The sequence below is a fragment of the Hoplias malabaricus genome, chromosome 6 (genome assembly GCF_029633855.1).
Source record: "Hoplias malabaricus isolate fHopMal1 chromosome 6, fHopMal1.hap1, whole genome shotgun sequence".
Lineage (NCBI taxonomy): Eukaryota > Metazoa > Chordata > Actinopteri > Characiformes > Erythrinidae > Hoplias > Hoplias malabaricus.
Window position 1 is genome coordinate 35,616,772 of NC_089805.1, and position 15,834 is coordinate 35,632,605.

The 15,834-nt window shown below is 38.3% G+C and overlaps 2 protein-coding genes across 6 annotated transcripts in view; one reads left to right on the top strand and one right to left on the bottom strand.

Moving 5' to 3' along the window:
- Positions 1-811: 811 nt before the first annotated feature.
- yars1 (tyrosyl-tRNA synthetase 1) lies at positions 812-8,678 on the top strand. Its single transcript, XM_066675018.1, has 14 exons — positions 812-893; positions 2,705-2,779; positions 3,928-4,074; positions 4,205-4,380; positions 5,198-5,327; positions 5,463-5,543; positions 5,638-5,730; positions 5,823-5,958; positions 6,067-6,152; positions 6,302-6,437; positions 6,883-6,983; positions 7,536-7,729; positions 7,830-7,971; positions 8,091-8,678. The coding sequence occupies exons 2-14, from the start codon at positions 2,723-2,725 to the stop codon at positions 8,199-8,201; spliced, it is 1,590 nt and encodes a 529-aa protein (XP_066531115.1). The 5' UTR covers positions 812-893; positions 2,705-2,722; the 3' UTR covers positions 8,202-8,678.
- A 1,931-nt stretch (positions 8,679-10,609) lies between these two features.
- Positions 10,610-15,834, bottom strand: part of nhsl3 (NHS like 3) — a 65,884-nt gene continuing 60,659 nt past the window's right edge. For all 5 annotated transcript variants that reach the window (XM_066675695.1, XM_066675692.1, XM_066675694.1 and 2 more), the window contains 2 exons: positions 11,906-15,565; positions 10,610-11,740 (listed from right to left, as the gene is read on the bottom strand). In XM_066675695.1, the coding sequence (XP_066531792.1) occupies positions 11,703-11,740; positions 11,906-15,565 (3,698 nt within the window). In that variant the 3' untranslated portion in view covers positions 10,610-11,702. The remainder of the gene's footprint in view (positions 11,741-11,905; positions 15,566-15,834) is intronic.

Here is a 15,834-nt window from a genome sequence, read left to right on the forward strand (position 1 = left end):
ATAAAGCTTAGAGGCCACAAAGTCTCCAACAAATAGAACTGTTTTCTTATATGAATAAGCAATCAGTTGCAATTAATATTGATTACAGTGATTATTTTAAGGGAATAAATGGACCCAAACCATGCCAAGAAAACAACTGCTCTAACACTTGATAACATATCTAGATTTTTATTATTAATATTTTTGTCTGTGTAAAGTGGGTTAAAATGGCACCAGAGATTTATCTGGAAAAAAATATACAGTGTACTATGTACATTTTGCAGAGTTATCTTAAACCAAGCAGCTTCCTGTTCGCATCTCTGTATTCTCTGTATTAGTGCGCCCTCTGTTGACGGATAAAGACCAGCGCAAGGTTTATCGATGATTCATTCATCACGACGAGTAAACTCGACAATACATTAGTCGGCGCTGATGCAACGTCGTTCATATATTTCAAATAGATCCTCACTCCCTACAGAGTGTACAGCGTAGGTCATGAAAATACGTCTTAGATCCAGATACTGAACTAAATGCTAGAGGTTTGTAAATGAATATAAATGTCTTTATTTTTCAGATATATAATTTCCGATATATAATGCACTGTCTGGCTATAGAGAATTCGTCGCACTATATAGTGAGCAGGGTATGGTGCACTATGTAGGGAGCAGAGAAACATTTGAGATTTGGCCTTTCATTTCCATGCCTTACAGTCAAGAAAAATAAATCTGTCGTAATTTTGGAGGATGTTATTACTGAGTTGAATAGAGATAAATCACATTTAAAAATGTATCTTTGTGACATTTAAACAGTTATTTATTAAGCTGTAACTCACGTAAAATTCATGGTCTTTTATTTTGAAAGAGATGACGTAACCGGCACTAGGCTACACGTTTTCTGAACCGGCGGAGACTCGGGTAATGTGGCACAAAATGTTCTTATGTTCTTTCTTATATGATTAATTAATGTATTAATTGGGTCTATTCTACAATGTGTATAAATGTTGTCGTTACCCAACATGGCAGATAAATATAAAGTTATGATGCTAGTCGCCTAATAATACGGAAATGTGCGAGCTCTGAGCCTCATAGAGAGTCAGCAGCTGGTATTTCAGTGAAGTGCGAGGGTGAGCCGGGTTTGGGGGTTGGTGTTTTGTATTCTCCGAGATGTAGTCATACTTTATAAACTAGAATTTGTAACATAACTCTGTATGACCTTCCTCCTATTGCCCGACCTCGCTATTTTTTAGTTCATCATAATGTCTCGAAACAAACAAATGTGCCTATTAAAGATATTGTTTAGAAACATTGTCGTTATTTATATTCGCAGAACCACTGTTGACCTACACTGTTTGTCCAAAAGTGTTCAGTTAACACGCACAGGTACAGAATTCATCTACTGAAACCTAAATTGCACCCATTGCAGACACCGGTGTTACACCAAATTGTGTGACCATTGAATTCTGTGTCCCTAGAGGGCGCTACTTCATGGCGGGGGGGGGTGGGGTGGGGGGGGGTCACAATTTCTGACAGCTGCTGTCAGAATTTGTGACTCCCACTGAATCTCAATGTAAACCTTATAAACATTCAGGTTTAAGTACATGTATGTAATTATTATTCAGTGAGGTCACAAATTCTGACGGCAGCTGTCAGAAATTGTGGCCCCTATGCTGGACATGAATTATCGCACTCTAGGGTCACAGAATTCGGTGTAACACTGGCACTGTTGTATATTTTGTACAAGCAATGTCAGTTCAGACTCTACAGCTCTCAAATTACTCCTTCGGTTTTTGAATGAACCCCTAAAATCCACCCCTGATGATTAATACTGAATTTTTTTAGAAGTTATTTCCAAGAAAATCTCCTAATACCTTAAAAGTGGCTTGGATCTAACTGTAGACTTCACATTAATTCAGTACGGATAGATGTATGAATATGCCACCTGTGTCTCTAATTTAGGCAGACAGTCACAATAAAATGTTATCCTCCAAGAATCTGTTCCACTCTCAGAACAGGTAGAGCAGGATCCGATTATTTAACCTGTTAACAGGGGGGAGAATGAGACAAAATATGTGGGTTGTGCTTGTAGTCTCTTACACTTTAAAACAAAACATGAGTCAAAGTCACACACATTTGGTCATGAGGAGAAAAAAAATGCCTGGAAGTGTACTGTGTTAACAGTTTTCCAATAGATCTGACGACAAATATGTTAATGTGGCTAACAAAAGATACATTTTTCCTCGTCATAATGAAACACTTTGAAATCTTTCACCCACCTGACGCAAAGAGGTGGTGGGTTTCTGTGCTTCTGAGTGTTGTGAGACTCTCTCCATTGCAGGGAGAGGAGCTGTGTATGAGATGAATACATTCATCCTACCCAACGGTTTACATCAGTGTTTCACTCTGTTTCACAAAACCAGACAATCTGACCCCAATACGGTCATCACATGACTGCAACCTAAGGCTACGCTTGAAAGAGCAGATGTCTGCAAACATTTTGATATACAGTTTATCTTTCAGTGCAGCGATTCAGTTAAGACCTGTGTGTCTAGTTTGACTTGTGCAACCGCTCTGTCACGTCAGATCTGGTAGATTAATATCAGATCAGATTCTACCAGAAGCCACAAAGTGTCTGCAGGAACCACAGTTATTGAGAAGTAGATTAAATGCCATTTTTAAAAATTTACTTTTATTTTATTTAAAAGTGTTGTCTTGTGAATATTTACTAGGAATAGAACCAGGGCATCATGGAAGAACAGCTGAGTCCTGATGAAAAGTTCAACCTTATAACAAGAAACCTACAGGTGAGACGTTGTTCAGGAAATAGCTTCTGTGAGACAAATTCGGGTTTTTTCAAGGGGGCTTTTTTATCATTTACATGTATTAGACTAGGCCTGTAGGTGACAATATATCATTTACAAGTATTTCTTACGTACAGTACATGTATTGTTCATGTCCATATCCGAGTGAAATTTACTTACGCTAAATCACAGCGTCTAAATCACAAAATCTCCTAATACCTTAAAAGTGGCTTAGATCTAACTCTAGACTTCAAATTAATTCAGTACGGATAGATGTATGAATATGTCGCCTTTGTCTCTAATTTAGGCAGACAGTCACAATAAAATGTTATCCTCCAAGAATCTGTTCCACTCTCAGAACAGGTAGAGCAGGATCCGATTATTTAACCTTTTAAAAAATTGCTTGTAGGCCTGTAGGTGACAAAATATATCATTTACAAGTATTTCTTACGTACAGTACATGTATTGTTCATGTCCACATACGAGTGAAATTTACTCACGTTAAATCACAGCTTAGGAATTACTCTATTAAAGAAACTGGTAGGATATCACATATAGTTCCAGCTGAAAAACATTATAGAATGACTGTTTAATGCAAAAGGTGGGTTGTTAAGAGCACAGGGAGGTGATTTAAAAGTCCAAATACTCGTTAAATCTTTCCTCTACTTCGCGGAAATTGGAACACACCCCCCGTGAAAAACGAGGGATCACTGTACTGTTAACATTACTGACCTGTACACTAGCCCCAACATGTTTTGCGTTGAGTTGGTAACGAACGGTGGAAGTGCTCCTGTGATAAACAAACTCCTTCCTGTATAAAGTGCAAATAACAACATTTTTGTTTGTACTTCCATCTGGAAGTTTCTTGTATTTAAATTTCCCATCCACCAGCGTAGTCTCTTCCGTCATCTCCATCATGTTCATCACATTGTACAGCGTCGTTATAATCTGTATGTCTGGAACTCATGTAGTGAGAAACTTTCCATGGTGCAAAGTGCAATTAAAATGCGTTAAATTGTTTATTTCATTATTTTCCCCGTAATTAATTAATCGAAATTAACGCGTTAAAGTACCACCCCTAGTTTAAACCACTCAGCTTAAGTTGTTTCTTAACAAAACATGCTTAATTTAAAGTGGCTTTATGTCTGTAGGAGGTTCTTGGGGAGGAAAAGCTTAAGCAGATTCTTCAGGAAAGAGAATTAAAAGTTTACTGGGGAACAGCAACCACAGGCAAACCACACGTGGCATATTTTGTTCCCATGTCAAAGATTGCTGACTTCCTGAAGGCTGGCTGTGAGGTGGGTGCTTTGTTGTTTTTATGTTAAAACATCACAGAAACCCTTTTAAACTTGAGAATGTTAATGATCATTTGCGTTAATAATGTACATTTAATTGTGTATATGTCTTATATCTATGTTTGACTCATAGGTAACTATCCTTTTTGCTGACCTTCATGCCTACTTGGACAACATGAAGGCCCCCTGGGAACTGCTGGAGCTCCGGGTGAAGTACTATGAGCAAGTCATCAAAGCCATGCTTGAGAGTATTGGGGTCCCCCTGGATAAGCTAAAGTTTGTCAAAGGCACAGATTTTCAGCTTAGCAGGTAAGATCTGTGTTTTAAGAGGACGCCAGTTATACCTTGAAAAAGAGACATTACATACATTTTGTGGACACTGTGGAATAGTGTTCATATTCTTTTACACTGTAAAGGCCTTTTCACAGAGAGTACGATTTTTCAACATGTAATAACGGTTGCAATTTTTAAAGTAGTGGAACCTTCACATTGTTTTTTGTCTCAGCGCTCTGAAATCAGGGGAAGATGCTGGAAGAGGAAAAATAAACAGATTTATTGAGTCGGAGCACTGATGAATTTATTGTTATACTTTGAGTTTGAGGCTCTGCTTCTGTGTGTTACTCTATTCATTAAAAGTGATTATATTCCCTTTAACTTATGCATTTTAGTACTCAGCGTGTTGGTTATGTTTTATGTTTTTGCGTTATCCTGCTACAAACAATTTGTTTGGGCTGTAACCATGGCAGCGGTGCTATGATTGGTTGGTCTGATTTTAATGCATTCATCAAACGCAGAAAAAAGGACTTTGAAGAGTTTGAAAATGTCTTGGGTGAACACATCATCCTTGTCAGAAAAAACCTGAAGTATATAAAAAAAAACTTTAAGAAAAGGAGGAAAAAAACATCCTTTCAACATTCAGTCTAGGTTAATTTAACAATATTTAGTTTTGGTCATAAATGTGTTGGTCCATGTTTCAAATGTGTGTAAATGGCAGCTGGTGATTTCAAATTTCTAGAAAGAAATAAAAAATATAGATAAAACATTTTCTCCTGACAGCAACAATATTTTTTTAATTGTCTAACATTCTGCAAACCTTCATATAATTTTGGGTTCTATCACTCTGCAGAGAATACACACTGGATGTGTATAGACTCTCGTCTATGGTGACTGAGCATGATGCTAAGAAAGCTGGAGCTGAGGTAGTGAAGCAGGTGGAACATCCTCTTCTGAGTGGCCTGCTCTACCCTGGATTACAGGTGTTTTGCTGCACTAACACAGACTCCTAGGGATATACCTAGATTCCCTATTGTTTTTCAGTTTGAAAGCCTAAGTATTGTCTTGGGTAATATCAGTGTAGTAATCTTGAGGTCACTGATTTCTGTCATGTTTAGGCCCTGGATGAGGAATACTTAAAGGTGGATGCTCAGTTTGGTGGAGTGGACCAAAGAAAGATTTTCACTCTGGCGGAAAAGGTATAAACATTTTGATGTCTCTTTGCATTGGCATTATATCACAATATCAGTCAGTGACTGGTTTTGTGTTCTTCTTTTTCTTTTATTTCCACAGTACCTGCCCTCTCTAGGTTACACAAAACGGATCCACATGATGAACCCAATGGTGCCTGGTCTGACTGGAACCAAAATGAGTTCTTCTGAAGAGGTTAAGTCCCAATAGCCTCTATTCTTTTAGTACCCCTTGATAGTCGTATGCATATACATGTAGTTCATGCTAACATTTTACCTTTGACCCAGGAGTCCAAGATAGACCTTCTTGACAAAAAAGATGATGTGAAGAAGAAGTTGAAGAAGGCCTTTTGTGAGCCTGGGAATATTCAAAATAATGGAGTTCTTTCCTTTGTCAAGCATGTCCTCTTCTCCCTGAATTCTGGTGAGTTTGATCTAAGTTGGTGCCTCCTTATGGCAATATTGGTGCACTACAGCTATAAAGGGCTCCAGAGGAATGGTAATTCACTGACTGCTTGTTCCTTGTTACTAGAATTTGTGATTAAGAGAGATCCTAAGTGGGGAGGTGACAAAGTTTACACATCTTTTGAGGAGGTAGAGAAGGACTTTGCTGAAGAGGTAGAGGAAGAAGTCTTACCATTTCTAATCTCTTTACATAATTTTACAAGAAAACATTTTTAAATGTAGAGGTTTTATACTCATAACCAGACATTTTTATATGCGTATTTAACTTGATGAATTTCTTTTGTAACGTGTTTGTTTTACAGCAAATCCACCCTGGTGATTTAAAAGCCTCAGTAGAAGTGGCTCTGAACAAACTTCTAGACCCTATCAGGAAAAAGTTTGAAACTCCAGAGTTGAGGAAACTGACAAATGCAGCCTATCCACAGCCCTCTAAAAACAGTGAGTGTAACATAATACAGAGTATTTTAAGCATATGTTGTAACCTAGTACAAAATTAATTCCCGATAGATGTCCCATTTAAACTTCATATATTCTAATGAAATATATATTTCTTTGGACATATATATATGTATGTATGTCCAAAAACACACGTTGGTAGGTGGATTGGTGACTCCAAAGTGTCCGTAGGTGTGAATGTGTGTGTGTGTGTGTGTGTGTTGCCCTGTGAAGGACTGGCTCCCCCTCCAGGGTGTGTTCCCACCTTGCGCCCAATGATTCCAGGTAGGCCCTGGACCCACCGCAACCCTGAACTGGATAAGGGTTACAGATAATGGATGGATGGATGGATATATATTTCTTATTGTATGAAGTTGTGTATGTGCATGTAAATAGTTTATGTCCTTTTTTTATTTAGCCTGAAAAATAATTAGTGCATGTTTCTCAGAGTTTGCAGCAAAAGGGAACCCAAAAGATGCAGCAGAAGAAGATGATATTGTTCCATCCAGACTGGACCTCAGAGTGGGCAAAATTATCAGTGTAGAGAAGGTAAAGTACTCAGTAGAACACATCAATTAATCTCAAATATATAAAAGCTAAAGGGGAACAGTCTCATTTGGCTATTTTTTTTATTATTTTTTAAAAAATATTTTGACTTCTCTAAGTTTTAGAAGAGATGAGACTACACACTATGCACTTGAAGTCTGGGCCGACATCTTATGAATACAAAGCCAGTTTATCTCAGAATATTCCAGGGAACTGCTGAGCTGAGACAAATGCTGAAGGATGTCAAACAAACACTTTTTCTAGCTGCTTTTTAAATACAAACATCCTACCCCAGGTTATTTTCCTTAAATATGTAAACAACCTAAAAAGATTTTTATAAAACAAGAACTGATCTGTAAAATATAGTTATTTTGTTCTGGATATGCATGTTAAAGGCTCGAAAATGGATCAAGATGATTTAACCAGGTGTATAAATCTTATGAATAGCTCTTTGTGTTGTTAAATGATGAAAGGAACACCTGCATTTAATTGCTTTAATTTAGGATGCTTCCCTGCTGATCCTTTAAGAATTTGCTTTTCTCTCAAACTCTGCAGCACCCAGATGCAGACTCCCTGTACTTAGAGAAGATTGATGTTGGAGAGGAGCAGCCACGGACAGTTGTGAGCGGATTGGTTGCTTTTGTTTCTCAAGAAGAGCTTCAGGACCGACTTGTGATATTGCTGTGCAATCTGAAGCCGCAGAAGATGCGAGGCATTGAGTCTCAGGCTATGCTGCTCTGTGCATCAGTGTGAGTATCTATACGTTTCAGGCATTAGAACAAATTGGCAGAACTTTCTGCAGGGTATTCATTAACATCTCTTTATTTTTGTATATTCAATGGGTTACAGTGAGGGTGACCCCAGAAGAGTAGAGCCTTTAGATCCTCCTGAGGGATCAGCACCAGGAGATCGTGTTTTTGTGGAGGGATTTGAGTCGGGCAAACCAGATGATGAACTAAAGCCAAAGAAGAAGGTGTTTGAAAAAGTACAGGTGTGTGAATGAGATGGATATGAACCTGGATATTTTTCACTTCAGTTTGCATTAAGGATGGTGGGTAGCTTATTCTGTCAGACATTTACGTGTATGTGTGAATGTGTGTCCCTCCTCAGGTTGACCTGAAGATCTCGGAGGTGTGCATAGCTCAGTGGAAAGAGAAAGATCTGATGACCAAACTAGGAAAAATCACCTGTAAAACACTGAAAGGTGGAAACATAAGCTAGACCTTCTTTCACTCTACACCCACTTCAAACTCTTTAAATCTACAGTTACCATGACAACCCAACATCCCAGTGACCACCACCAGTTATGATTATTAATTAACAGCAATTAAAGGCAAAGGGCTCAAGGATAAGTAAGCGCTTCTCACAGAGTTTAATTCATTCCTTACATCATTTATCATCTCAAAAAAAATAAATAAATAGCACGTATGTGCATCTGTTTTAATGTTGGTATTATCTCTAAACCCTGTATGGCACAATGCATGTAATGCTTCTCAAAATGTCTTAGTGAATAACAGAGTGTGTTTAAGGTGTAATGTTACCTTTCAACTCAGGTCCTCCTAAAGGGACGCATCATGAACGGTTACCTTTTAGTTAACATGAATGAGGTTATTCAAACACTTGGAAACAGTGTCATTACATATTTAAACACATGGGATAATGCTAACCACACAAACACACACACAAAATAAAAATGTAAAATAAATATAAAAAAATCTTTTTCATTTTTTTATTTATTCATTGCTGGGGCAAAAGGAGATGTTTGGACTCTTTGAGAGTGTGTACTTCAGATTGACACGAATACAGCATTTTTGCATGTCTTGGTGATTCCTTAATAACACAGATTTTCGGGTAACACATTAACAAATATATTTTAAGTGAAGAAATATACCGTAGCCCCTACATAACTCCAATATTAAAAAATGCAAAAATATATACATTATTTTAATTATTTCAAAAACTCAAACTAAAATGTAATCATGTGTGTAGATCTGTAAACAGCTTATATGCAGTTTGTATCCTGGCATGTCCAGCTACAAGCAATTACATAAAAATGTCATGCACCTCCCTCCAGGATGTGTTCCCACCTTATACCCACTGATTCCTGTTGGGCCTCGGACCCACCGCAACCCTGAACTGGATAAGCAGTTACAGACATTGTATGAATGAATTAAAAATGGTCTTGCCATAAAATACTTTTAAAACTGAAAAAAATAATTCCAAGATACCTGGAAGGAAAATTCCACTGCAGAAATTGAAAACCCAATATTTCCAATGTTTTCACTGAGCAAATTGATTGTGATTTGTACACATAAATTAGTTTTGAATCTGATGCCTGCATAACACCCAAAAAAAAAAAAAGTTGAGACTGTCAAAATAAATGTTACACTGTTCTTAAGCATTACACTATAAACAATTGAATAAAAAATTAGCATTCACAAAATGCTCAGTTGTTACTCATCAGTTGATGCCAAAGTTTGCGAGAGAATGGTAAGTCCGTTTAAAGTCCATTTATCTTTAAATTGCTAATAATGTAAGTCGTTCGTGATATTCTGTTAATAATACCATGAAAAAATTCAGAATCGGTAGATCTTGGTGTGTAAAGAGCAAGGGTGGAAACTGCTGCTAAATGTAATCATCCAGCCCTCAGGCGGTGTTGTTTGAGAACCATCATTCTGCCATTATACACACTGCCACGTGGGCTCTGAAGTTAGTGGGTGTCACTTAAGATTCGCCACTGCATCAACAAATGTAACCTGAAACTTTATTATGCCAAGAGGAAGCCATATATAAAGGAGTGTTATTCAGTGATTTTGGAGCATTTCTATTGGTCCATTCATCATGATAGTTTCACACAATGTTGTAGCAAACTAAAAATCCACAAAAAATGGAGATACATGTTTTTAATTGCACAGCAACAGTATATGTGTAGGTACTTTTGATGCAGTCACTTTTTATATTGGTATTTTGGAGACCTATGCTGCCATCAAGATATCTTTCATCAGGACGATGCCAGGCCTTTCTGCATGAATTACAACAGTGTGGCTTTGTAGAGGTAAAACATGTCTCCTGTTGAAAATGAATGGCGCATAATGAATAAATGATGAAAAGTAAAATGAAATGAAAAGGTGATGTGTTGCAATGGTAAACACACCTCTGCCACAACTTTGTGCTCCAGTTTTTATTCTCTGAATGTGTTTATATTTAAAAAGGGGATTTATTTTTGTTCCAAAAACTGAAAATAATTTCAGTGTAATTTTGTGTGTTAAATAGAGTTTCAAATAAGTTACAGATTTCAGTTTTTATTGCTTTCTACAAAGTGGCCTAACATTTCTGGAAATGAGGGGGGGGGGTTTAGTTTTTGAGGTATTTTAGGGCAGCCCTTAACACAATTATATCCACTTATTTTCTTTTTTTTCACCTGCCAGTGTTTTTAACATTGTGGCTCATAAGTGTTATATACTTTTCTAAGCAGCTGGTAATTTACACACAAGTGGCAAAACAAACCAGAATATTGACAGTAAAAGTTTAGAGTTTAAGAAATGTTTATAAATGTCCACAAGATCTACAATACACAAAAAATTAAAATGACAAAAATAAAAACACATTTAGTGTATTTGTAGGATATATGCATGTATTGTAAAAGTGTGAGATTAAAAACTTGTCAAAAAAGACAACACACCATTCTTTTTATATACTATGAAATGTTTTTTTGTTTTTTTACTTTCAGTAGAGAAAATACATTGCATACAACTGAACACATTGGAAACTTTTAGTGACTTGGAGTGATGTGGTTAGAGACAGTTGCATCATAGATAAAGTAAAATCATAAAGTAAATGAAGTTGTACATTTAAAAAATACAAATGAATATCTTCTAAGTTTATAAATAGCCAACTATTTTAATACATATTTATTTTCAAAGTGTCAATGCTGTTTACGTATTCCTTGAAAATGATCAAGAAAATATTTTAAGTCTTTAGGGGGAACTGCATTGATGATTTCATCTAAAGTGGTGCAGCATATGCAGTCTGCAAAGTGCTTTTTCTTTCTAAATCTGAATTAGAGTTCCAAATATACATGTTTTTTTTTCCCTCACAACCACAACCAAGATATCTTGTGACTTTTGAAGCACATACATTATAATTATACAAATGTTACACAAAGCTCAGTGACATTTTAAAATAAAACGTGATGTGTAAATATTTATGTACACTCAAAAAATGTTAGTATAAGTAATCACTAATTGCTGGAAGATAAACTTGTGAGAACGGGAAATGTATATTTGTATTTGAAAAATAAGATTTGACATTCACAGGAGAATATCAAAGCAGCTCCATTTTTATCTCATCTCTGATCAGCAGTAACTATTACCCTCTACGACCACTAGGTGACAGTTTAACATTTGCAGTCAAAGAATAAACATGAGAATTTACAAAATCCACTTTAAACAACCACCCTTAATAACTTAGGGTGTCTTTTCATTTTTTGCCCAAACAGACAAAAACTATACTGAATAGAAAAATACCCCAAGGCTACAGTAAAGCTCAGTAAAGCTATCATATTAAAGGAATTGGGACCAACTCCAATTTTTTTTGCATAAATATGAAGGCCATTTTAGGCTAAGGCTTTGAATATATAACAGCTACATTGTGGTGATTAGACCCTGCTTTCACTAAATTTCTAGTTTAAAAGTACAGTGATTGAACAGTTTTACCCAAGCCTTATGACAACTCAAGAGCCCTTTCAGCATCCATTGTACCTGTGAAAGAGAAATTAATTTGTAGTTATTGTCATACCGAAGTGTGTTTTAGATCTCAGTATTACAACATGAATTACATGACTGGAGACTCTATGAAAAGGTTTAAGTATTTAAGTAATACTTAAAGTGTTAAGTGTTAAAAATAGTGTATATGGCATTTCTTACTTGCTGGCATTTTGGTCCCTGGGGATTGTGCTAGCTGGCCAGCAGGTTGCACTGTCTCAATTTTTCCATTCTCCACCCCGTTTTTATCCTTACATGAAGAGCTTTCCACTGAAAGTGTTGTGGCTGTCCCCAGCTTATCTAATGGATTTGCTGCATGTGCTGGTTTTTTAGCAACAGGTGGTGGCACCTTCACATGCTTTTTTGTTTCATTTGTAAATGACTTTGCCTGATCAGAAAACTGCATGAGTTCGGCTGCAAGGTTCTGCTTGAGTGTTGCTTGGACCTCTGGAGATGTAGGAGTCTCAATGACAACTTTCTTTGGACTTTTAGAGAAAATGAAACTGGCTGTGGAAGCAGGGGACTTGTGCAGGTCACAGCTTTCAAGTGTTTTAGGGGTTAGTGTTGGTGTATCATTGCTATATGAGGTGGGGGTTGGCAAACGTAGACTGAGCCTTGCTGGAACTCCACATGAGGACATTGCAGCTGTCTTCATACGTATCGCCTCTTGAAGGCGCATAGAAGGTGCCAAGGCAGGGGAGGACTTTACTGACTGTTGTGTGGATTTTAAACAGGATTTACGAACAGGTTTTTGTGGAATTACCTGACTAGATACTCCCTGATCCTGACCTGGCATGGCCTCTGTTTCAGGTTCTTGTGGGAGTATGCTAGCTTGGTCTTCAACACCTACAGACCTTAGGCGCACCATTTGAAGTAGGGAAGGTGTCACCAGGGGAATGTTTGCATCTTCTTTGGAAATGGGTGCACTTTTATGCTTGGCCAAAAGTTCCTTGCCCTTGTTGTCTTTGCTCGTTAGACTTGGTTGTCTCTTAACTTGGAAGAGACTTGGAACTGTAGACTGATCTTCCATTTTGAGGGGAGGTACATTAGGCACATCAGAAGCAATTGCTGGAGCTTCAGAAGTTGTTTGCTTTGATAAATTTATAGCTGACGTATTTGGAGAGTTTGTGGGTTCCTGGTGAGGTGTTGGAAGGATTTCTTCAGGCAGTATTTGGGAAGATATATCCTGGGATTTAGAGGATATTTCAGAAGGTCCTGCATTTTCTGAACAAACCAAATCATTGCAGGTTTGTGACACATCCTCAGAAGAACGTGGCTGCACATGTGACTGATCAAATGATGGGTTGTCTGAGACTTCTGAAGCATTTAAGATGACATCAGCAGTTGACACTTTATTACAAATCTCCTCAGGCAATGGACTTTTAATTATTTGCAGCTCTGAATTATGCTCTGCCTGATTACTTATATCTGACACTATATCTGTGTCCTCTGGACATATATCATTTCCTTGTCCTGCTGATTCTCGGTTGCAGTACTCTGATCTGCCTGAAAGGTGTTCGGGTGGTGGAGGTGGGGGAAAGTCTATTTCATCCTGTCCCTCAAATACCAAGTCAGGTGATTCTTCCATAGGTGGAGGTGGTGGGGGCCAGGAACACTCCTGAATAGGATTTTCTTTTTCTGTATCTAGCTGAAGTTCTTCCCCAGGTGAAGATGAAGAAACTGAGGATGTAGAAGGTTTTTTAGTGGGAGGTGGAGGAGGATGATATGCAGGAGGTGGAGAAGGAGGTGGAGAGTTCTTGGTGGCTCTAGGAGTTTCTGCACCTACAGTCTCTGTGTACACATGGTTTGGAATCAGTGCTTTGACAAAACATTGCTTCTCTGTGCTAGTGCTCTCTGCCCTTGAGATCGACGTATCAACCTGTAGCAAAGCACTAGTATTAACCTGACACTGTTGTTGTGTTGGTGAAAGTACTCTTTGATCAGCCTGGTCTGCTGGCACTTTCGTTGGACATCCTAAGTCCTCTGATCTTTTCCGTTCCTGTTTCTCAATCACACAACTTCCAGTTTCCTTCTCAAGACAACTTTCTGTTTCTTGTTCATGGATTTCTGAATATTCTGTTTGCCTTAAAGCTGGAGTCTCATCCACAGTCACTTTTTCTTGTACTTGTAAGGACACATTCTTTGTATTTGTGGGGACCTCTTTATCCTCTGATTGGAGTTCAGTTGGTCTAATGTCTACCAATGACTCCTTTTCCATTTTGATTTTGTCAGTGTGATCTTTTGTGTCCTGATTTTTGTTATTTATATAGTCTTTTTGAATCTCACACATCTTGTTGGGCCATGGACTTGGGCCACATAAAAGTTCCACTGTGCGTCTATTGTGAGCCCAGGTTTCAGGTGGTGGAGGACAAGGGGCTTTTACCTTAGGTGCAGGTGGAATGTTAAACAACTCCCTGAGGACTGAAGTTGTAGGAGTTGCCTTGCTCTTCACAGTTGTAACAACAGCAGTACCTGTAAGTGCCTGGGACTCAGTGGTATGCGTTTGTGTTGACAAATGGGATGGATCTGTTGTAGCTGATGAAATGGTATACACTGATGAAGAGACGGACACCACAGGAGAAGTTCGTGCACTCATCCTTTCTGGTTTTGGAGGTTTTATTTTGTGCTTTTCTGGAGAGGTAATACAAATCTCTTTAGAAGAATGAGTGGGTGTTCCGCTTTGACTTGAGTATCCACTTGAGGGTGACACTGTTCTTTCAAATTTATTCTGTGGGGATGAGGTCCCGTATCCAGTCAGAGCATCAGTGGAATCTTGATCAGGACTGTGTGGACTGGAAGTGGGAAATGAGTGTGAGTCCTCCAAAAATGCTGGGGAATAGGTAGAGATTATTTTATCTTTGGTTGATGTAGATTCTGCTTTTGCACTGCCATTTCCATCCATGTGCCCGCTGGTGGATTCCATATGATTAAAGTCTTTTGTATCTACCAGTTCTTTTGATCTCTGCTTAAGCTTTTCTTGGTGCAAAGAATTTGTTCTCCTTGGTGGTGCTGGTGGTAATTTAGCCTTCATTATAGAGAGACTACGAGAAAACTGACTGTTTCTGACATTTTCCCCAGTCTCAACCATTTCCTCTTGCCCTGGTTTATGACTAGCTGCTTTGGAACTGGAACTTAACCAGCTGGATGAGCTTTTAAAACTCAGCTGCTCTTCAAGATTTACATCTGTGACTTCCTTCAAGCTATCGGTTACTTGTGAAGGTGGAGGATTTTGTCTTGTGGAAACTGTTGAGGAATTGGAGACAACAGTCTCGGATGATTGTGAATGGCTCCATTTACTGCTGCTGGAGTGTGGTGCTTCATGGGTGCAACCTCCTGAGCGTGAAGAACCTGGACTCGCAGATGCTAAGCTGCTCTTGCTTAACGTACGTACACTTCTACGGCTGCGGCTTCTGTCAATTTCTATCACGTCAATTGCAGCAGGCAGAACTGCATTAGGGATGATTGTGGATAAATAGGTAGCCTGTGGAGAGATGGACATCACAGGGCCTTGCTGTTCTTGCAGGAAGGAGGAAGTAGTCATTCCTGGTACAACAAGGGACTTTGGCCTTTGCATAGGTGAGGTTCGTGGCCCAAGTTTGTAGTTTAGGACTAGATCATCTCTGTACACAGTGTGTATGTGATGCCTCAAAAGTTGCTCTTCTCTTGATGCTTGAAGGGCTTCAATGTCTTGGAGGTGTATGCGCGCTCCTTTATTGTTTGCTACTGGTGCCCCTCCATTAATTGTGGGAATTATGACTGTGCCAGATGAAACGTCATCTTCACCATTTGGGAATTGGTGCAGCAATACACTCTTCCCCATACCTGTTTTGTGACAAATGTTACATAAGTATATATTTGATATATATTAAATGGGACATATTTATACTGTGACATTTCCCTGGGGTCTTCACAAATGTGTACCACAAGAATAATACCTCAGTACTTTTCTCTCCACCCCAAGGCCTGTTCAGAATAAATCACTGTTCACCCCCAGCAAAAATGCACAGGAGTGAAAAACGAGTGAACACAATGTCAGAATGTTTTTTTTTTTCATTTTATTCTCCATTCTTGTTTTCACCATTTCTGCTCAG